The 24,438-nt window shown below is 37.3% G+C and overlaps 1 protein-coding gene across 1 annotated transcript in view; it reads left to right on the forward strand.

Annotated features, from left to right (window-relative positions):
- Nucleotides 1–24,438, forward strand: part of pot1 (protection of telomeres 1) — an 82,389-nt gene that overhangs the window by 27,329 nt on the left and 30,622 nt on the right. Inside the window, exons 7-9 of the mRNA XM_008111229.3 lie at nucleotides 6,908–7,038; nucleotides 11,376–11,666; nucleotides 16,941–17,096. Coding sequence (XP_008109436.1) covers nucleotides 6,908–7,038; nucleotides 11,376–11,666; nucleotides 16,941–17,096 — 578 coding nt within the window. The remainder of the gene's footprint in view (nucleotides 1–6,907; nucleotides 7,039–11,375; nucleotides 11,667–16,940; nucleotides 17,097–24,438) is intronic.

Here is a 24,438-nt window from a genome sequence, read left to right on the forward strand (position 1 = left end):
AAAACCAAGGGCAGAAAAGATTTTTATTCTACGGTAGTTCCTTTAGCTTAGTTTTGTTTTATTTTTGGTGTTTCCCCCTCACAAGTAACATAATATGGCTGGAATTGTGTTGTGTTGGATTGGGGATTTGATGAACATTATTCTTCCTTCTCCCCATAATTTGAGTACTTATTAATCAAATGCAATAGTTGGTTTTACCGTTGCCCTTTAAAAGACAAGAACACTTTGGTCCTGAGAGATTTTGCTTGGTGACAATCTTTGGGACAAAAATAGATTAAAATTGTTGAGCAACAACAGCTTTCTTGTTAGAAGGTATAGCACATATTTTCTAATTTCCATTGTATTTTCTGTTTTTATTTCTTGCTAGAATTTACAAGATAGTAATACCTATCAGGTAAAAAATGAAACTGAATGAGCTTTTGCTTAAAAAGTTCAATCCCAGTTCATTTTCATATTGAATAATATTTTCTTGTCCTGTTTGTGTTGCATATGATTATCTAGTCATAGTTAAAATGAACCTTAGAATCATATTATTCATCACAGTACACATTTATTCTAATATGTGCTAGATTTGTAAAAATAAAACACTTGTGTTTATTGAGATTCTGAGCTCGCCCCTTATTATTAATATGAATCTTTTTTTCCCTTCTGGAAAGTTGCAAAGGTGAAAAGAGGATGATTTCCTGTTTATTTGTTTTTTTATTGCAGAAGATATGTCACGGGACAAAGAGATACCCTCTTTTTTCTCTTTTCTTAGTACTTACAGTCATTATTTTCAGTGGCCAAATCCCCAAAGTGTGTGCAATCAGCGAGTCACTTGGGAAAAGGGCTCAACTGATTTGAATACATGAAATGAAAATTTAATGTTGGCTGCCTCTTAAAAGATAATAGATGACTTCACAGCTAATTATAAAATATGTGTAATGTGAACCCCACAATAAATGTGGATGGACTGATATTTATTGGGTTCTGGTAACTGGGATTACACGCAATCCTAGATGGGACTGCACTCCTGCTGAAGATGGATAGCTCAGGAGTACATCTTTATTACTGGATATTCTAGTAGTTCATACTCTGGTAGCTCCCTATTAAATTGTAGTCTAATAATGCGCCCCCTCCTTCCTTAAGGAAGAAAGTAAAAACGTGGTGATGGGATCAAACTTTTGAATAGTAAGTTCTAGTGCAATAATATGGAATAGTGAAATGACAAATGGAATAGCCTTGTATCATGATTTTGGACTGTGATTTTAATAATTGGTTTTAATATTGATATGTTTATTTTGTTTTTTGTTTTAATGCATTTGTTTATTTTACTGTCTGTATGTTTATGGCATCGAATTATTGCGTATCTGTCAGGCTGTTCTGTCCCCTTCAAGGTGAGAAAGGCAGGATATAAATGAAGTAAATAAATAAATAGTGATGCTGTCTGTTTGAAGCTCTTCTTGAAGCTGCAGTTGGGAGAAGGACAGGATAATAATAAAGTAAATAAGTAAAAACATATTTCAATGTCAGTTAGACCAAATGCTTGTGGTGATAGTTCAGTATTTCTGTTGGTGCTATCCAATGTATGTGTGCTCAGCCCTATTGAATTCAGTGGGCCTTTCTCCTAGATATGTATGTATAACAGGCATGAGAAATGTCTGTCCCTCTCATACATTTTAAAAATAAGTTATTAAACATTAACATTTTAAAAGTTTTTCATTTTTTTATTGTGCAAAAGCAAATGTGAAACCCCTCCTGCAGGAGGGGTCTCACATTTCCCATGCCTGCCATCCATACTTAACTGAATGTAAGATTAACAGAATACAGTAGAGTCTCACTTATCCAAGCTAAACGGGCCGGCAGAAGCTTGGATAAGCAAAAATGTTGGACAATAAGGAGGGATTAAGGAAAAGCCTATTAAATGTCAAATTACGTTATGATTTTACAAATTAAGCACCAAAAACATCATGTTTTACAAGAAATTGACAGAAGAGTAGTTCAAAACACGGTAACGTTATGTAGTAATTACTGTATTTATGAATTTAGCACCAAAACATTGCAATATATTGAAAACATTGACTACAAAAACATTTGCTACTAACAAATGGATTACAAATAAAGATAGAATTACATAAAATGAACTTACAGTAGCCACATTGTTGGGAATTAAATCCATAAAAAGTTCAATCCTTGCTGCCTAGAGTAACAGCTGTGGATCGGGGCGGGAGGCAAACTGCGTTGGATAATCCAGAATGTTGGATAATTGAGATTCTACTGTATATCCAAAAGGAGAAAATCAGTAACTGTGAATGGAACAAAGCAATTACATTTTCTACTTTTTAAATTAAATGTCTGTCAAAACAGTGTCTTCATATGTATGTTTACTTGTTCCGATTATACATATCTGTATAAGTCTCTGTTTATCCCAGAATGTCATATCATTTGATTTTTCTTCTTTTTAAAAAGATTAGAATATGTTTACTGTTTAGTGGTTGAATGTTGTTATAGATCACCTGTATTGTTCATTTGCAGAGTTCTAGGAAATAGATTCCTATAACAATCCACACTATTTGACCATTCTATGCAATATGTGTGATCAGATACCTAAAACTTGGCTCCCAAGTAATTTTCAGTAAAATCATGAGATACATTCTTAAGTAGAGAATTAAGGCAAACTCCTCACACGTCTCGGGTAGTTGATTTTGGGTATCATTGAAAGGGTGGCAGGTTAAATATTTTATTTTTGTATTTATACGTTCAAAAATTAGGAGAGGCTTCCAGAACATTTTCTGCGTTACCTCTCAAAGTAACTTGATTGGCTCTGCACACTATAGCTAGCCCCACAGATTCACTGGGGTTAGGGCACAGAACCCTCACAAAAGCTAAAGTTGTCCATAAAGTTGCTCTGGAAGATGGTGAGATTCTCAGAGAAAACATTTTATTCAAATCTGCAAATAATGAAATGTGTAAAAATCAAACCCATCACAGGATTTTTTTGGCAAGAGTAGTTCAGAAGGAGTTATCCTTCTTTCCGAGGCTGAGAAAATGTGACCTGCCCCATCTTTCCCCAGAATTGAGTCTCAATGTGATTTATAAATTAAAATGATTACCATAAAGTTAAAAGAATACAAAAAGCCAACACTGGGATATAATTAGACAATTAACAATATTAAAACACTAGAAAATAATAAAAGATGTCAGGATCTCAACAGGCTCATACAACCTGCCATCCTGAATTTGGAGATCATTTTATTTTCTTTTGGTTTGTGAGCTTTGCAGGTGCTTTATTCAAGAATTTGCTTTTGCAGTTCCATATTCTAAAACAAAAATTGAAACCAAGGTTATTTAAGTGCAATACAAAGTCACTTTGGAGATTCATGCTACCCAACAGATTATAGAAGAATGTGTTAACAACTGTTTTTTTCTTAAGCATTAGTTGGATTCTTTTGTCAGATTCTAGTAATGCTTGAGAATGTTTTAGCATTAGCTTTGCACTGTTGAACTGTCAGAGTTTCTCTCCTCAACTGATGTGAGATCCCTTTTTAGTGGAAGTATTTTACACTGCGTGTTCTGAATTATTTGTCTGAACTGAGATAACCCTGTAGTGATGCGCAGTGATGCAGAACTGTAAATGTAATACATGTTTGTCTAGGTTTTAAAAGGAGATTAGATTTCAATTTAAGGACCTTTAAAACTTGTATATCTTACCAACATGTAATTTCCTCACCTTAATCATTACGGTAAGGTATATACGAACTTAAAGCTAGTTGTCAGCTTTTGATAATGTTGGTATAATTAATTTGTTTTCATATTTGCTCTGTGTCCCTCTCTGATGATGCATCTGTTGTACTCTGAAGTCCTTTACTGAAGATATTTTGCATAGCTAAACTGTTGGCTAATTCTGAATTCATATTTATTTGATCATGTTTCTCAAGACTATGCCTTTGAAAACAATACTTCAAAGTAATTTTAGTCATTGAAAAAATGGGATCTTTATGCTGTATGAAAGTTTCCTCAGGTTCACCAAACCTTGTTGTCCCCCATGCTCAGGAGTCCCAGTGTTATAATTTGCAGTGTGTTTGAAAATTTCCGTTGGCCCAAGAAGCCATCATGAGATTGTTAATGGGAACCGGCTGCAGGAAAAATGCAACATGCTGTTGCAACAGCTGCACTGGTCAATTACTAGTTTGTTTTTGGGCACAGTTCAAAGTGCTGGTTATGACTGATAAAGCCCTATATGGCACAGGCCCTTTTTATTTCCACCACCATTGCATATGCAGTTAGTGAGTACTCAACAGAAAACCTTCTCACTTGCTGCCCCAAGACAATGAAACTCACATCCCAAGGAGACCAGAATGGATCCTCCTTGCTGTCTCTCAGGTTGCAAGCTAAAACCTTTGTATGCTAGGCTACGGGGTGCTGTATGGTGCTAGTAAATTCTTTTTAACTACTTTATTTATTTATTTTAAATTTTATTTAACTTGATAGTTTTAAGAAGCCTATCTCAGTCTGAGAAGCACTGGTTTGAAGGTTAACTAATAAAGTCTGCTGTAGGAGTGCATTATGCAACACTGGCAGAAAACATTACATAAGTATGCATAATGGATCATTTAAATTATTGTATTTGTTAGGGTTTTGATTAAATACTTGGCTTGAAAGTCCTATCAGGCCTTACAATAAAGCTCCAAGGCAATTTGCACTTTATCATACAGAGGAAAATAGGTGAATTGCTCAAGATTGTTTTTAATATCTAACAGAGACTTTAATTTTTCATCTGCTATGTTTTAAGATCTACAGCAAGATTACACTATTTAATCTACAATTGTAAATGCTTTTCCCTATGTAATATAGCAAACTATTGAAACATTGTCACATTTTATGTAAAATATTAAGTTATTTCTTCTGTTTAAATAATTACTACCTAATGTGTTGTCGAAGGCTTTCATGGCCGGGATCACAGGGTTGTTGTATGTCTTTCGGGCTGTGTGGCCATGTTCCAGAAGCATTCTCTCCTGACGTTTCGCCCACATCTATGGCAGGCAACCTCTGAGGATGCCTGCCATAGATGTGGGCGAAACGTCAGGAGAGAATGCTTCTGGAACATGGCCACACAGCCCGAAAGACATACAACAACCCAATTACTACCTACTTAATGTTTTTTTTTAAAAAAAATAATGCCTATAGGTACAGTAGGCTTTTTTTCCTTTTTCATTACCTTTAAATTGCCTTTGCATTAGTAATTTAGTTTTTCAAAAGAAAATGTAGCCTGATGCAGACTTTTTAATTAAAAGAAATAACAGAAATTGGCATTTGACATTTCATTGTTTCCTCTGTCTAAAAATATTTTATTTTTTAAAAAGTGGCTTTTTTCATACATTGGAAAATCACGGAAAAAAATATATAGCAGAAATCAATTATTCATGTGTTACTTAGGCAAGAAAGGACTGCACAGGTCAAAGCATGCACATGAAATAATTAATTATACAATTAGCCTGTGTTTTTTGACAAAGATTTTTTCCAAGAACAAGTCACCATATTACTTGATAAAAACTGGACATAGATGAAACCAAAAAAGTACTTCTAGTTTTCAGGACGTGAATTAAAAGTTGGGAGACAGAAATAATTTCACATAAAGTTGAAGCAGAAGGGTGACTGATAGAGTAACAATGCCAAAACCGAGCAGTGAATTGTAAACAGTCATTTTAAACCAGTTAAATTCATGCTGGTCTTTCTAATAGCTCACTAGTCAAAATACCAAAGGGTAACTAAGTGGGTCTTTCTCACTAGCCTGAAAACTTGAAATTAGAAGGAAATTGAATCTCCCCATTCTGAGAGGATATACAGTAGACTTCACTGGCATGTGGTTACAGGATTCCCTGTAGATACCAAAATCTATGGACACCTAAGTCCTGTTATATACAGTAAAATGGCATGAGGATCTGTGAAATGGCGAGAGCAGGTTATATCTACCCAGAAGCATAGTGCTCAGCACAAAATCGGATTTTTCAAGCCATGGTTGGTTAAATTGTGGATGCAGAATCCATTGATGCAGGAGGCTTTGCTTCAGTTGTCAGTTATCTTATCAGCAGAGGCAAGACGATGTGGGTCTGTTGGTTTTTCTTTTCCCATGTTCTGGGTAATATATTTTACTCCTTGCTCTTCTTTCTTGCATCACGGGAAAATCGTTCTAGCCTTTATTAGAATTATAGAATCATAGAATAGTAGAGTTGGAAGAGACCTCATGGGCCATCTAGTCCGACCCTCTGCCAAGAAGCAGGAAATCACATTCAAAGCACCCCCTACAGATGGCCATCCAGCATTCATAAAACAGGAGCATCATTAAGCAAAAAATAAAAACTCAAGCCTACCACCAAAGTAGCCTACCACCAGTATACTACCAGTTGACATAAATGTTGAAATACTGAATATGAAAGGAAAATACTGAGCAAGGATCACACTGAATGTTTGCTTGCCATACTATAATTCCTCATCTCTTTACAGAAAATTGAGTGGCAGTGGCAGTGTTGACTAGTAATAGTATTGGCTGACCCATGTACTTGCTATCTTGTCTGTCTTTAGTTTATGTTGTATTAAACTCCTTGTTCTTTGGTGAAAAGTTTCATGTTAGTAATTTCATAGCTGTTTCACCTGACTTCACATCTGTCTACATGTCACAGTCAGAGATGAGATAACCAAGAACTCATGAATTTTGTAACAGAAGTTGGTGTGAAACTCCAGAACGTCTGACTTGTAACTCTTCTCAGGAAATTATATTGCCTTCCCAAAGGTATTTGGAAACCTATAATCTAGTGAATATATTTATTATAATGTATGTCCTTTCAAGAGAAGCAAGACCACAGATATCCTTCTGCATAATAATTTTATCCTGTTACCTTCGTTTTCATGCCTGCTTTTTTATTCACAGATCATTGTTTAGTAGTAACCATTGTGGACCAATCCAATACCAAGTTGATATGCACACTTTTTAGTGCAGACAGAGATACTCTTCCACAAATCTACAATAATGGCGACATTGTTCGATTTCACAGAATAAAGGTAATTCTGGGGCATTTCCTAATAAAATGCAGAGGGGATGTTTAGTGTTCCTGAAGAAATTCATGATCTACATGGGCTACCATTGCTGGTTATGGGAGCAGAACTTGCCTTGGTTTACATCTCTTTCCCATTCCATTCTGTCATTATAGTCACTCTCCAAATAGTCTTAACTTTGAAAAAGTAACTTTGTTGGACTATGACTTCCAGAATGCCTTAGCCAACATGGGCATTTATTCTCCTGCCTTCAAATGGTAACATTTCCAGATTCTTCCAGGCACTTTGCACAGCAGCCAGACAAACATTTATGAATGTTTGCCTTAATGTGTGCGGGCAGTTTTGTGACGAGTTGCTGACTGTTTTTCTCATAGCTCAAGTAGGTTCTATCCACAGCTTGCCAAATCCTACAGCCATGCCTGCTGGGGATCTAGGACCTTAGTCTAGAATGCAACCTTTCTAGGTTCTAAGAACCGCTGTAGTATATGCTAGGTCATATGTTGCTTTTAAGTGCTCTGTCGCAGCATGGGTTTGTGAAATGATTTCGTTTCCAAATCACAAACATCTCCAAACCACTGCAGGCTGGATAGCAAGTGTCCAGAAGCAAGCAAAATACAGCAGAGTCCTTTTACAGCAAAAACATATGCTTCAACCTGTCTATCGACAGAGCCCAACTGTTAGCATCTAACCTTATCTACACACTGTTTAGTGAACTCACAGATTCAGGTTTTCATCCAAAATATCTGGAGGCTTTAATCTTCACAGTTGCAATATATACAAAAATGTACAAACAGGATACACAGATTCACTTTCTGTCTAGTACTAGCAAAAAATCACCTTCCTCTTTGCTCTCATAAGAAAAACTTCACTGTCCAACTCTTCTGCTTCTTTTTCTCCCTTTCGACATATGCCAATTTTCAGTAGGCTGTTTATTGGTACAGTTTGTGCAAATTTTAGCTAGCAAAACCCAAAGAACAATTTTAAACACAAGTCCCTAAAGATTTGCGTGGAATTTGGTCCTCATTTTGTTCATTATTATTTGAGCCAAACCCATATGTTTTCCCTTTTTAGTAAAAACCACTGTTAGGGATGTGGATTTTTTATCCCCAGCCAGAAACCTCATAAAGTTATTACTGTTCACCAAGTGAAAGTCAGTGTAACTTGTACTCAGACTGAACCTATTGGGGAGTGATAGTTCTCTGTTACTAATGAAAATGCTTTAAGGCAGAGTGTAATGGCTAGGTCTCTGCAGATGCTGCAACAATTTGGTTTGTTACATTTGAATTTCCACTTTTAGGCAAGGCTATTTAGCAAGATGCTTCATTTTTCTCTTTCATTGCTATTCACATATTTGTTTTCTTTGCACAAACACTGCTTGAAGCAAAAATAGCCACAAAAGTAATAGACACTCCTAGTTTATCTCAAGATACCTATTTATTTCATTAGGAGTGTGTTGAAAAAAAGGGAAAGGATGTGCCAACTCTCTCACTATATTTCAAAATGCATAGGCTTGTTTACCAACAGGCATTTACAGTGGTATAAGTACATTGGAGCTGTTTATCTAGGAATCCAATTTAGCTGTGGTCAGGGTTCAATTGGCAAGCATATTTCGCATAGTAAAAGTTTCATTAAGCTACTAAAACATAATAGTTTTAAGCTGCCTGAGTAAATTATACCTTTTGTGTTTATTAGTGCCAACATGTTGCACGTGGAATGTGTATCCGTTGTTTTAATTAATTCATGGACCTCCAACTCAAAACCATTTTTGTTATAAGATATCATTTTATCCTTGTTTTTGTTTTTTTAAAGTAACAGGAGTACAGTATCTGGATTATATAAAGATACAAGATTTTATTTAACTTGGGATCTTAGGTCATGAGGGAAGTTTAGTATGAAGTTTTAGAAGTTATACTCTTATTTGGATGAAATGTGATAAGCTTGCAATCATCCAATCTGGAGACAAAGATAAGTCAGGTTTTATGACTGATCTTTTTTTATATTGTGCTCAAACATCATGCTGGTTCATGTTCTCAAACTGTTTCGATTTGGCAAGGATGATATTCTTTCTTTCATTCCATTTTTGCAGCTTTTTAAAATATCCCAGCTTCTCCTTGTCCCTCAGATTCTGGTGCTACAAACTGAGTTCAAAGGGCAAAAAAAGGCTTGAACTCAGTTACTTCAGCAAATGAGAAAAAGAGAGTAGCATAGAGGAGGGCTGGAATTATGCACTTCCCAGACAAAAGCAAATGGCTGGGGCCTCACTTAGCTCATATATTAATCCTTATTAATAGTGCTTGCCAAGCTTGTTGTTTAGCTACATGTGTCCAAGATTCCATCTGTGAAATTTTGAACATTATACCAAGTGCATGCTAGAGCCAAGAACATTGTTTCTTTCTGTTAAAATAAGCCAGGTTTATAAACCACGTTTTTGGTTTGTAACTCTGGTTTGTCTGGAGAAAGATAGACCAGAGTTTCCAGTCCATAAATAATGATGAACAAACCAAAACCAGAAGATGATAGATTGATTTAACTCACTTACTGGAGAATCGATAGATGGGCAGCATGCATGCCCTCCCCCCCAAAACTTGAATTTTTACAACTGAATATTCTTTTTAATCATGCATTTTGTCATGCTAAAATAGACTATCTCTAACAAAATCTTGTTACATTAATTTAACTAAACATGGTAAAATGTATGATTAAAAAAAACAATGACTGTGTTAATATAAACATTCTCAGTAGAATAGTATCTTATTTTACAGTGAAGTAACCAAACTGGAATTGGATTGATTTGCATGCTTCAAATTTGAGTTCATCAGTGGGCCTTACTGTTCACAATGAATAACTTCCTTTGCTACCAGTAATGCTCTTGCCAATTTGCCATGGTGGCTGGGGATGGTGGATGCTGTAATTGGACACATCTGGAGGGTGCTGCATTAGGGCAAGGATGTGGATTAAGAGTTCTGAGGAAGGATTTAAGAGAATTTGGGAAAAGGAAGTGCCATTTGAGAAAGAAAATGGGTGAAAAACGGATTTTCCAAACATTCTTGTTTCAAAAGCAATCTTTCTATAACTATTGCATTGGGTGAAAAGGGGGGGGGGGATAATCAAGGATCTTGGAAGACTACAGCCTTCAGGTATTTTGCTGCTTTCCCATCTTACATGGGTAAAAGGGCTGTAACCTTCCAAATTCCTTGCTGCCTTCCTCCCTCATGTTTCCAATATCACACAGAATAAATAAAGGGGAAAGTCAAATGTAACCTTCTAGATTCTCAGCTACCCTCTCACCCTCTGGGATGTCATTTATGGATAGGCCAAGATGAATGTCTGGGAGACGGGGAAAATGTTTTGGCTGTTTCTTCTACCTTGCTTGAATGAGCAAGGTCGAACACTGCACATCTCTATTGTGTTATGTAAATACACATAGGATCACAACATAATGCTGCAGTAGACAGGACTGAAACAATGGCCTGGCTTGCTGTTTCTTGCTTACTATATATACGCTTGTGTAAATTGACTTCATGTATAACTCAAGAGCAAGTTTGAGGGAAAAAATTAAAGATTTTGCTATGACCAATAGATGAGTCGGGTAAAACTTAAGGGCACACTTAGGAGTGTGCATGTGAGGAGATAGGTATTTTTATGGTGAACCTGGCCAACATTGCAGCTTAAGCGCCTGTAGCTGCCAGGGGCACCCATGAGAAAGAACAGCTTTCCCTCCTTCCTCGCTTTATCAGCCTGCTCAGCAGCAATGTCTGGGAACTTATAAAGGCTTGCACAAAAATCCCCTATAAAAATGACTACCAGTCTCATGAGGCTTATGCAGTAAGCTCCAATAGCCACCACTTCTTTACTCAACTGCACAAAATGGAGGGGAGCAAAACACATTGAGCTGTCATCATCATTTGTTTCCAGCATTGACCCATGGATAGTTAATTCAGGTTTTTGGGGTCATTTTTTATTTTCTCCAACTAATTTATGGGTATATATGGTGGTTATTACTTTTTATGTTTAGTTTAGAATTGGGTCTGACTGCTGGACTGAATAGATTGGATTCCACCTGATGTGCCCCAAAGAAATTGTCCAATGAAGGAATGTTGTTAGTCTCATGTGCTGAAAGCCAAGACTCAACTTTTCAAACTCAATATTGTTATAAAAAATTCAGTTCAATTTGTAATAATTTGTGGTATTTTGTTATTTTTCCAACTACTTTATTTATTTAATTTTGTAATTCTCTTTAGATTTGATTAAGGATCCAATTATACTTTGGCTTTTTAGATGATGGGAAAAAACTTTGCACTTATTTTCTATACCGTGTGTGATTTCTGTTCTTTGTCACCCAGATCAGAGAGTTTGGTGGCCAAATGCAAGGGATTACGAGCAATGGGTTTGCAGCACTTACATTTGATGGCACCATAGGGGCAAGTTTAGTTCCTCGTACAACTAGCAAAACATCCACATTCACAGATGAAGACAAGAAAATAGTAGAAGAGTTACGCATTTGGTTGGCACAGAATCTTACCATCTCTGCCCCTGCTGCTAAATTGTGTGACATTCAGCCACCAATGTTCTTTCAACTCACTTGTCAAGTGGTAGGAAAAGCAAAAGTAGATGGATCTTCCTATCTCCTCAAGGTTTGTGCTTCTTTTTCCCCAGATGATACAATTAAAGAGCTTTTACCTATTACAACTGAGATAGGATGTCACATTTTGTCTGTTCTCTATTTTTAAAATTTCCACCTCTTCGAGCTAACTAAATCTTATTTTCTATTGGAAGTTTTGTGTTCTAATCATGAAATTTGAACCTAGTGGCTCGGTTGGTAGGCTGGGCTATGGCGCAGGCTGGTTAGTAGCCAGCTGCAACAAATCACTCTGAACAAGAGGTCATGAGTTCAAGGCCAGCCCGTGCCTGCGTCTGTCTCTGTTATATGTTATGGCCTTGAATGTTTGCCTTATATATGCAATGTGATCCGCCCTGAGTCCCCTTCGGGATGAGAAGGGCGGAATATAAATACTGTAAATAAATAAATTGAGTATCATAGCTACTTTTGCATATTTTATTCTACGTCTCAAATGTTATTTTTAAATATTCAAAATGTTTCCCATTAATGAGTCTTAAGCAATATAATCTTTGCAACTAATCATACAACCAGGTCTCCCATCTGTAAATAGTTTTTTATTCTTCCCATTTTTATCTATTGAACATCTTTTTGATCAGACATCACAACAAATATAGTAAAAGAATGTAGAAACTTATATACTGGACAGTACTGCTCCTTTTCCTTTCATGCTGCCTTCACGTAACACCACACTTCTAGAAGTAAAATAACTGAAAAATGGCAATGTTTGGACACTGGGTGTGAAATTTAAGAACAGTATGAATATTCCTGTCTGAAAACTGATAAAAATTAGATACTCACTAGCCAATATAGCCAAGGGCCAGCTGAGCCTATATTTGACCAGCTAAAGCTGTACTGAATGCAAACTCCTTCCATTCTATGATTGATGGGAATGCTTAGGACCAGCATCATCCTGGCCTGTGATTTCTTATTTTGACTATGTTCCTGAAAGAGATTTTGAGCTGGTACTTGGGGGTTTTTTCTCAGCCTATTCCTTTCTTTATCTTTTTTTGACTCTTCAACTGGAAGTTATCAGCCACGGATTGCTTTGCCAGCAGATCTCTGACAAGAGGAATGTGCTGGCAGAGGAGCATTTCTGTTTGCAGAAGAGTCTTCTATCTAATCCCAATACCCCTACAGCTGATGTATCTTTGAACTGAGATTGCATTGTTGTGTAGGAAAAAGCTCGTTCAGTTACGCTGGCTGACACACATTTTGGTGCCTCAAATGTTAGATTCGTTTCTAGGTATATTTGACCTGCTGATTCCAGAAATGGCACCAGTTTCCCCCTATCACCTCTAGTCTTTGAGATACAGAACATATCGTATTTGCCATTCTTCATCTGTTCACCCATAGAAAACCATGGTAGCCATATCTAAGCAACTAAAACTGATGTGGTCTACCCAATACAATTTTCTGACTCAGTGCCCCAAATAACGTCAGGAACAGGCCTAAAACCCAAGACGCCAAGATTTTTCTTTTAGTTGGGCTGTGTTGTATGTGTCTGGTGGAAGGCAGAGATTCACGTTAGTGACTTTTAGGGCTCACCTGCTTTTATTTAGAAATATTGTCAAGTTTTAAAATTAAGTATAAAAATTTTATTTATAAAATTTTATATTAAATCATTTATGTGTGTGTGTGTGTGTGTGTGTGTGTGTGTGTGTGTGTGTGTATATATTCTGCTAATTCATTTTGACATTAGGTAACTGGTAGCAGTCTGATTTCTGTAGATTTGCACATTCCGCAGATACATATAGAATTGTGAGCTTTCCATGATGGCCTTACCAATTGTGTCATGTGCACACACAAAGTGAACATTTTTAATAAACATTACTATAAATGCAATATATTGTTCTGATCTTACTGCCAAAAGATGTAATACGTAAAGGGATGGAGCCCAGTATGTACTGTAATGGCAAAACCCCCCACTTCCGTTACTCTTAGGGATTTTTTTTGCTATTTATGCTAACAGATGTTTTCTATTCTGTAATACACCAATGTGTTTTGTTATACACCATTCGAAAGGATGCACAAAAACAGTCAGGAGAGCAAATGAGCAGCTGGCAGGTGTTAATCAACTGTTGAGATTTTTAAAAAGCATTTGTAGAAAGACACAGTAGTTTATATAAGTGCTGGAATTATTTGAAAGAGTTAAAATGAAAAATGGAGGTGGGAAGCTCGTGAAACATGATTAATTTTTGGTTTGAAAAAACAAACTGAAGGTAATGGGATTAAAAGGTTGGTTTTTTGAGTCTCAGCCCAGACATGTCACAGTGCTGAATAATGCTATCATATTTTGTTTGAACTGGAAAATTGAAATATTGTACCACTCAGGTAGAAGATAACCTTTCATCTCCTTTTGAAATGCAGCATATTGTGAACTAGCCTTATCAGTAAGAAACAAGATAAACGTTTTCAAAAAATGTTACATTTTTAAAGAATATATATATTCTACACATTCTCCCCGATTAGTTCCTTTGCAAGAAGGGATCCCAAAGGCCATAAATTTTCTGCCAGTGATGCTCTGGGGATTCTCCTACAGAAACATTTTACAATCTAGAAGTAACATTTTCTACAAGGGCATAGGAACTGATAGTCAGAAATGAAAATTCCTGTGTGCCTGAATGCACTTTAGGTATGTGTACATTGATGCCTTTGAATTCTGGCTATAGGGTTCAAACAGGCCACTGGAGAGATGATTCCCTTTGTGAGCCTTGACCTGTCATTATAACTCTGGAGATCCAAACATTGCCATCATTTACTATAATGGAATTGCAGTTTCATTGCTGTTTTTCCAGCATGGCTATTCAGTGAGTTCTGATTAGGAAAGTACTACCCAAAATATAACTTAATAGATAAATAAATGGATTGTAAAGCAGATGAAGTCTGGACTATCCCTAGAAGCCAAACAGATTGTAATACTTTGGATATACAGTAGAGTCTCACTTATCCAAGCTAAACGGGCCGGCAGTACCTTGGATAAGCGAATGTTTTGGATAATAAGGAGGGATTAAGGAAAAGCCTATCAAACATCAAATTAGGTTATGATTTTACAAATTAAGCACCAAAACATCATGTTATACAACAAATTTGATAGAAAGAGTAGTTCAATACGCAGTAATGTTATTTTGTAATTACTGTATTTACAAATTTAGCACCAAAATATCGCGATATATTCAAAACATCGACTACAAAAATGCATTGGATAATCCAGAAGCTTGGATAAGCGAGTCTTGGATAAGCGAGACTCTATTGTATCACAAAAATAGAAGACTCACTAGAAAAAATAATGATGCTTGGAAAGGTAGGGTGAGTTTCTGAGTGAGTAGTTGATCATGATGTGACTTGAAGGTCTCTCATTCATAGGGTCTCCAAAAGTCAAAATTGACTTGACAGATGGTAACAATAAAGCGTAATGCATTTGCATAGTTCAGAAAATTTGAAAAAATAATGCATTTATTAATTAAAACCAATTATAGCTCAGCGTTATGTTCCAACCCTATGTATAAATGTGATCTAAAATGTCAGGGCAGTACACATTCCTTTTGCCAGTCTTGTATGCAGTCTCAGGTAATCAATACTCATCTTTCATTGTTAACACCATGTTAACTATTTCATTAACTGGTGTGGCTGGAACATAGTTGGGGGATAGATCTAGTGAACCCAACATAAAGTAATGTGTAATCAGGAAGATGAATAACATTTTTCTGACTACTATATCATGGCAAGTCTATCAGAAGTAATTTATGATAGAACCATAGAACAGAATAAGATTTGTTCTTAAGCTTATGGACTTCATTTACAAGGTTTCATTCTCAGAAAGGTGAAAGATAATGAAAGAAGAAAAGGCTATGTTAACAGGCATCCTTTATACACACACATTCATTAGGCACTGCAGGTAAAATAGGGCAAATCCTTTTTGAAATATTTACTTAATCTTACCAAACTAACAGCTGTCTGCATAAATTCATGAAACAAAATGATATTGCTAAGGTGTGTGAATTTTAAGTACAGTAGAGTCTCACTTATCCAACATTCGCTTATCCAATGTTCTGGATTATCTAACACATTTTTGTAGTCAATGTTTTCAATACATCTTGATATTTTGATGCTAAATTTGTAAATACAGTAATTGCTAAGTAGCATTACTGCACATTGAACTACTTTTTCTGTCAAATTTGTTGTATAACATGATGTTTTGGTGCTTAATTTGTAAAATCATAACCTAATTTGATGTTTAATAGGCTTCTCCTTAATCTCTCCTTCTTATCCAACATATTCGCTTATCTAATGTTCTGCCGGCCCGTTTATGTTGGATAAGTGAGACTCTACTGTATAATCTTTTTATTGTAGCTACATTTTCTTGAAACTATAAGTCAAAAATCTAAGTATAGGTGGTTAGATTTACAGACCGAGTATTACAATTTGGCATCAATAATAAAAAGAATTGTATTTCTGCTTCTGGCAGCCATATATATTGGGACATAATGCTAGACATTGACAAAAAAAAATTAAAAAAAGAAATTGCCCAAATTACAATGATGAGTTCTATGTCAAAAATTTAAACAGAATTCCTTACATAAGTAAAACACTGAGGTCACCCACAACTGCTTAGAAATGTCAGTAGATGTTTGTTTTTTTTTCATCTAAATTACAATGGTTTCAAAATTGAAGTTCCAGAAAAAAAAAGGGGGGGGGGGCTGCAGTAAGGCATTAGGAAATAATGTTTGAGATCCTAAGCTAAGCTTCGGAGCAGGAAAAAAAGACTTTTTTAAAAGGCAGGAAAAAAGAACTTCTCTGAGGTTTTGCTGATAAGATTGCTGAATTTACAAAAATGGAAATGGTCAAACAGGAGGCTACAGTGACTTTTTGGGCATATGTTAGATACAGATCTGGGCATCTTATGGCAAGTACTATAGTGTTCCCTCACTTATCGTGTGGGTTAGGTTCCAGGACCACCCGCAATAAGTGAAAATCCGTGAAGTATGGACGCTATCTATTTGTACATTATTTTAGTAGTTATATACTATTTTAAGTCTTTATCAACCAATTGTCTGTTGATAAATTGCCTCCTTCTCCCGTTGGGCTTCTTTTCTCTCCCTTCGACTTCTCCTTCCTCCTTTCTTTAGGCAGTAAATTGTATTTTTTATGATTTATAATATTTTAGAATTTATTGAAAAACTGCAAAACAGCGAATCCTCAAAAAGTGAACCTATAATTTGGAATATTGCCTATTTACCAACTTTGTATTTCCAGTTTTAAAGATAAAATGAACTTTGTTTCATGATAGGTATGGGATGGCACCGAATGTCCCTTTCCATCCTGGAAAGTGTTCGTTAAAACAGATGACTTGGAAGGAGATGGCAATCTTATTCATCAGCTAAGAAATCTGACAGTGGACATTGTACTGTATGATAATCATGTGCATTTGGCAGAATCACTGCAGGTAATGGAACTCTCAGCTAATATGTCTTAGTTTTTGTTAAATGTTCTTTCATATTTGTGTTTTCCCTATAACCGTGTGGCCTACGTTTATTTAAATTTTGTTCTTTTCCATGACTATTCTGGGTTTTTTAAGAGAAAAACCACATACACACACACACACAAAATAAAGCTTCTGGGGGGGAAATGAAAATACTGTACTAATTGCTTTAAATTGCGGTAAAAGTGAGCAGCTGTAATACTCAGATTGTGGTGTCATGCAATTCTGAGCATATGCAGAATGAATTGTGCTTTTTCTGTCTTTGAATGCTTTTCTGTAAATGAGAGAAACCTTAGTTTAATTTGTAGTCCCTGTTATGGGCAATTTTTTTATACTCTGTAAATAGGCTATTGCCTATGAAAGCTACCATTAGTGATTGCTTCATTGAACAATCCATATCCTTCCCCGAGTGGCCCTGCAGTCTTCATTCTTCAGGGGAGAGAGAACAGTTTAACTAATCTAGTTAATGAATGCTTTTGTGCTTCTATATTGGGATCTTTGTAATCAGGAAAATTGGTCAAATGAGTCTTAAAGCAGTGTGGCTTGCTGTGATGAAGCCTAAAGCTCACTGTAAAAACAATTTCTACTGATAAAATGAATAACAGGTGGCAATAGGTAGAGGCTTTTAAATCGTATCATCTGGCAACACAGAAACATTCTTGCACAAGTTTTTAATCAGTGGATAGAGAGGCTTAAATTGTTTTTTTTATTTTTTTTACTATTTTGCAAAGTACATACAGTAGAGTCTCACTTATCCAACACTGGCTTATCCAACGTTCTGGATAATCCAATACATTTTTGTAGTCAATGTTTTCAAAACATCGTGATATTTTGGTGCTAAATTCGTAAATAAATTACTACATAGCATTACTGTGTATTGAACTACTTTTTCTGTCAAATTTGTTGTATAACATAATGTTTTGGTGCTTAATTTGTAAAATCATAACCTAATTTGATGTTTAATAGGCATTTCCTTAATCCCTCCTTATTATCCAGCATATTCGCTTATCCAACGTTCTGCCGGCCCGTTTATGTTGGATAAGTGAGACTCTACTGTAGTTTTATACCAAAGTCTCTGACATAAAGTTGCTAACATGTTGTAGTAGTTTGACTAGGGCTCTGGGAGACCAGGGTTCAAATCTCCTCTTAACCATGGAAACCCTTGGGTGACCTCTCTTTGAGGAAGGCAGTGGCAAACCTCCTTTGAAAAAATCTTGCCAAGAAACCCCATAATACATTGATTGATGTTTGAGTGCTCTCTGGATAAGAGTGAACTACAGCTCCCAGATTCCAAGGGCAATTACCCCCAAACCCCGCCTGTACTATCAGTTGGCTATGTTGGTTCTGTGTGCCAAGTTTGGTCCAGATCTGTCGCTTGCTGTGTCCAGTGCTGTGGATAAGGAAGAACTACAGCTCCCAGATTCCCAGGGCAATTACCCCAAAACCCTGCCAGTATTCACAGTTGGCCATTATGAGTGTGTGTGCCAAGTTTGGTCCAGATCCGTCATTGGGTGGATTCAGTGCTCTCTGTACGGAGGTGAACTACAACTCCTAAAATGAAGACCAATTCCCCCCAAACCCCTGCAGCATACTCAGTTGGTCACAGGGGTTCTCTGTGCAAGGTTGGTCCTGGTCCATAATAGATGGGGCTTGGAGTTTTCTTTGATTCCAGGTGAACTATAAATCCCAGTGCCCACAACTTCCAAATGTCAAAGCCAATTCCACCCCAAATTGTATTCAAATATGGGCATATTGGGTATGTGTGACAAATATGGTGCAGATCCATTGGTGTTTGTGTTCGCAGTGCTCTCTGGGTGTATAATTTATGGGAATTATAGTTCCTATAATTTATGTAAATCCAGGTGAATTTTCCCCAAAGCCCTCCTGCATTTTTGTTGGTTATGGGTGTTCTGTGTGCTAAGTTAGGTCCAAGGCCGTTGTTGGTGGCGTCCAGAGTGCTCTCTGATTGCAGGTGAACTATGCATCCCAGCAGCTACAACTCCAAAATGTCCAGGCCAATTCCTCTCAAAACCCATCAGTATTGAAATTTGGGCATATCCAGTATGCATGCCAAGTGTGGTCCAGATCCATCTTTATGCACTCTGGATATAGTGCGCTCTGGATGTAGGTAAACTACAAATCCTATAAATCCCTCCAGTATTTTTTGTTGGTCATGAGAGTTCTGTGTGCTCAGTTAGGTCCAGGTCCATCTTTGGTGGAGTTCCTACAATCCCAGTACCTGCAACACCTATAAATCTAGGTGAATCCCCCCCCCCCAAAATCCCTCCAGTATGGTCTATTAGTCATTTCTGGTGCCAAATGTGGCCCAAGTCCATTATCGAAGGGGGTCACAGTACTGTGACTTGATGCAGGATGAACTAAAATGCCCCTGCTGTTGAATTAGTCCCCTAAACCCCTCCAGTCTGTTCAGTTGCTGATGAATTCCTCTCTGTTTGTTGTGTGCCATAGGAAAGAATAGGAAAGGGTTAAAGGAGAGACAGTGGGCGGGGTCATGCAAATTCCACACCATGGAGAACTCTGGGATGCCTGCCTGTGATGGAGGAAACATGTAAAATTTAGGATGAAATGGTCCCAGAACGAAAGCATTCCTTGGGTGGTGGGCCGTAGTGTTTGGGAAGGACATTGGCAGGGTTTGGGCTACATGTTCATGGTACCTGCTATAACCTGCAATGTTCCTTGGAGGGAGGGCCATTAGTGGCTGCTCAGCACTGGGAGTTGGAGCTGTTTGTGGAGGCGGGAGGCTTTCTGTGTAAGCAGACACCTCTGCCACATACACGCATACAGATTTACACTTTTATTGGGTGTGAGTGTGTGTGTATGGTGGGCCAAAAGTCACGAAGGGGTTTCAATTGTTTTTAATTTACAGTACCATAGCATCATAGTGTATATGGAAATAAACTTACATTACAAGTGAAAAATCGAATTTTGTAAATGGCATCCAAGACATTAGCACCACATACAGTATATATAGAACTCCTCCGTGACTTTTGGCCCACCCTGTATATCCTCAAAAGGCACACATGTAAAATGCAAGGCTCAGGGACCAAATCCAGCCCGCCATGCCATTTTATGTGGCCCGTGAGGGTTTCAGTGCTAAAGCAACATTGTTACATCTATACAGTCTGACAATTGGAAATGGCTCTTTGAAAGCAACTATAAGGCTGGTGTGGCCCTCGATGAAAATGTCTTTGACAGCCCTGTCAAAGGTACCTATTGCTTTAAGAATTGTCAGCAAAGGTAGCAAAAGGTAGAAAGGATTAAGGTATATAGGGAGACATACAGTGAGAGAGAAATCCCAGGTTCCTTTTCTCAACCCACTACATCGCCTCTTAGCTCATTTCTTAGCCATTCAATTTCCTTAGAGTTGGGAGATAGGACTTTTATGTGTGTGAGAGAAGCTTTTTCTCTATAGTGTTCTCTGTCTAAGGGTACTCCAGTTTTTTTCTGTGGTAATGGAGTATGTTTTTCAAATGATGGGATTGCTTTGTAGCTAGTCTGCCATGCTTTTGCAGTTCATCACCTTCCAAAGTGAAATCAGTTGCAGTGAATTTACCAACTGAAATAAACACATTAAACTGTTCTTCTCTGAACGATGGCCAGAATTATGGGGTTGGTTTTAGCCATTAAGTATTTGGATGCAGTCAAGTGCTGTGTTTTTCACAGAAAGCTCTCCTCTGCTTTTGATTTTTCCCCCACAATTGTGTGTTATATAAATGCCTAATCAAATGGTAGGTTATTCTTCTGAATATCGCTATGTTCCCTCTTACAGTAACAGCTGGAGTTTGGAAATTGTGGTTTAATGTACAAATCCTTTTATACACAAATTCAGTAGCAAAAACTATGAAAACTAAATGCTTAATTTTATTTTTTTAATGATACATAATTGAAAATATGCCAGTGAGCACAAAAGCATACAATAGAAGAAAACATGGGGAGGCAACCTGCTTGGCAGAGGTACATTATGTTTCATTTTAAAACGGAGAGCATGGTGTGAAGTTATTTTGCAGTACTTTTGCCAACAGCAGTTTATCTAAAGTGGTGTGTTGTTTGAACTTGAATGTAATGCAGAACTTGAATGTCACATAATTTCAGGAATTACATTCTACTTGAATAGGAAATTATGATTCTGCTTTTATTTGCTGTTGATAAAAATAGGTTTTGCCATCTAATCTGCAATGGTGTCAATTATTTTTACAGGTAATATTGTACATTTTCCAAGCACATGTTGTGTTTGATGTAATTTAGTCACAATGACTCCTGCATGTGCTATTGACCAGAATATTTATTGATAGGTTCACTTCAGGGTCTCGGTAATTTGGAAATGACTTCAGGGCACACAACAAAGTCTAAGCTGTTCTTCAGCATGGACTTAGTTGATCCTTCTCTTGCTTGGGCAGAAGTAATTCTTCGAGAAGTTTTTCAGTTTCACTCCAGGAGCTGTTTTCCACATGAAATGTGTGTGATACAAAATTGTTTTCCCATATTTGCTGTGCCAAAACATCTCTGGATATCTCCATGATATTGGAAGATATCCATCCTGAAATTTGCCAGGACTTGTGTAAGCAGGCCTCAGCATATCTTAATACATAGCTTTAGAGGGATTTTAAGTTGAGAGTATGATAAAAAGTATATCTGTTACAAGTTTGGCTATGTTTTAGTGATAATTTACAAACAAATATTTAATGAGCAAGAACATACAACAAGCTGCTGCAGTATAGAGAGTAGTTGCCTTCACTAGTTAGTACGTATTGTGAATATTGTGTTCTAGACCCTTGCTTATTCGACTGTGAGCCCTGACCCCACATAGGCTCCCTTTAGTTTTAGTTGAATGTTGGAAAAATTGGCCATAGTAAAAGTTTTATGAACATCACCTAGTGGCTGCTTTAGACATTTACATGAATCTGTTGGTCAGTGTTTACAGTGATTTCTGCAGAAGATGCTTCAATTGGACTTCATAAAAAGGAAAATCAGCCTTGGAAATGTCAATTTATTATCAGTACATGATTTTTCTACCTATTTTATATACTTAAATACCTGGAGTAATGTAAAAAAAAAATTGGGCCAAAACGAGTCTCGAATGGAAAAATTTAAGAAACCCTGTTCTAGACTATGCTACTATTGGATGAATTGTGAATTGCTTTACTGGCCGAACCCAATGTCTCCTCCTTATCCTGGAAAGAAATGATCAGTGGGGTGCCACAAGGTTCAGTCCTGGCCCACAGTTCTATTCAACAACACTATCATTGACTTGGATGACGAATAGAAGACATACTTATCAAATTTGCAGATTACAGGATTAATCCTAAATGGCCTTAATAGAGAGCTGAATCAAAACTAACAAAATGAATTTCAACAGGAGAAATGTACAATACTACACTTTGGCCATAAAATGAGGAAATGTGGAGATGATAGGATGAGAGACACCTGGCTTGAAAGCAGCCCAGGTGAAAGGGATCTAGGAGTCTTCATAATTGTAGACCACAAGCTGAACATCACTCAACAGTGTAATGCAGCTTAAAAAAAGCCAATGTGATTCTAGGCTACAACAATAGAGGTAGGTATTGAGATCAAAGGAAATCATAGTCCCACATTTTCTGCTTTGGTCAGATCTCATTGGAATTCTGTGTCTAGTTCTGGACACCACATTTCAATAAGGATATTGACAAGATAGAATGTATCCAGAGGAGGGCAAATAAAATCATCAAGGTTTGGAAACTAAGCCCTATGAGCAACGGCTAAGGGAGCTGGGTATGTTTAGCTTGAAGAAAAGAAGTCTGAGAGGAGACATGAGAGCCATGTTTAAAAATTTGAAAGCATATTATCACATTGAGGAGGGGGAAAGCTTGCTTTCTGATGCTCTGGAGACTATGAGAACAATGAATTCAACTTTCAGGAAAAAGATTCCACCTCAATACTGACATCCTGACAGTAAATTCTGTTTGGCAATCAAATATGTTGCTTCAGTGTGTGATGGAGTCTCCTCTAGAGTTTTTTAAGCAGAGGCTGGATGGCCATCTGTTGGGGGACTCCTTCTCTGGACGTTTTTAAGCAGAGGCTGGATGGCCTTCTGGTGGAGGTGTTTTGATTGTGTTTTCCTGCATGGCAGAGGGTTGGACTAGATGGCCATTAAGGTATCTTCCAAGTCTACGAATTTATTCTAAAGCATTGTTAGTCTTCATTGGATGGCAGTGTGTATGAGGTGTGTGCAGAAGGGAATTCTCCTTTAAGTATTTGATTTTTTTTTTGTTACCAATCCTGTGAATGTCTTCATCGTAAGCAGAGATGATGTCATTTTGGCAGCATGAAGACTGGCACTTTCGAAATGAATTTGATATTGTTGTTTACATCTAGAAACCCAAAGTAAACTGTTTCAGTATTCCCCCCTCCCCCTGCCACACGCACACAAATACACTTCTCTCTGAACTTCTTTGGTATTTCTTCATCACTGGGCCAAACTAACAATTCATCTTACTTCATGTGCACAGTTTATTTTATGTTTAGTTTGTGAGCATTTAAATGTGCAATCAGTCTGTATGCAAGTCAGTGGAGCATGAGGCGTCTAAATGCAGCTGAATGTTTGACTTGATGCGGAAAAAAGCCCTGGGAAGGCAATTTTCAGTAGGCTGATTTTCACTGCAAGCTGAGCGGTGATACAGAGGATTGGGATTCAGTCAGATGCCTTAGTCTCACAACTGATGTACAATACAGCATTAACAATGAACTACAAGGCTGCAGCCATCTCCAACAGAGTTACAATAGTATAAACTATTCTTTCTGCCCAGTTAGCAATTTTCAAGGGAAAGGAGCAGATTATAGGCATATTGAGTTTAAAATATCTCTGACAAAGACACCAATTCTGGGCACCACAGTTGAAGGGAGATGTTGACAAGCTGGAAAGCGTCCAGAGGAGGGCAACTAAAATGATCAAAGGTCTGGAGAACAAGCCCTATGAGGACAGGCTTAAAGAACTGGGCATGTTTAGCCTGCAGAAGAGAAGGCTGAGAGGAGACATGATAGCCATGTACAAATACGTGAAGGGAAGTCATAGGGAGGAGGGAGCAAGCTTATTTTCTGCTGCCCTGCAGACTAGGACACGGAACAATGGCTTCAAACTACAGGAAAGGAGATTCCACCTGAACATCAGGAAGAACTTCCTCACTGTGAGGGCTGTTCGGCAGTGGAACTCTCTCCCCCAGACTGTGGTGGAGGCTCCTTCTTTGGAGGCTTTTAAACAGAGGCTGGATGGCCATCTGTCGGGGGTGCTATGAATGCGATTTCCTGCTTC

Source organism: Anolis carolinensis, chromosome 5, assembly GCF_035594765.1.
Source record: "Anolis carolinensis isolate JA03-04 chromosome 5, rAnoCar3.1.pri, whole genome shotgun sequence".
In the NCBI taxonomy this organism is placed as follows: Eukaryota; Metazoa; Chordata; class Lepidosauria; order Squamata; family Dactyloidae; genus Anolis; species Anolis carolinensis.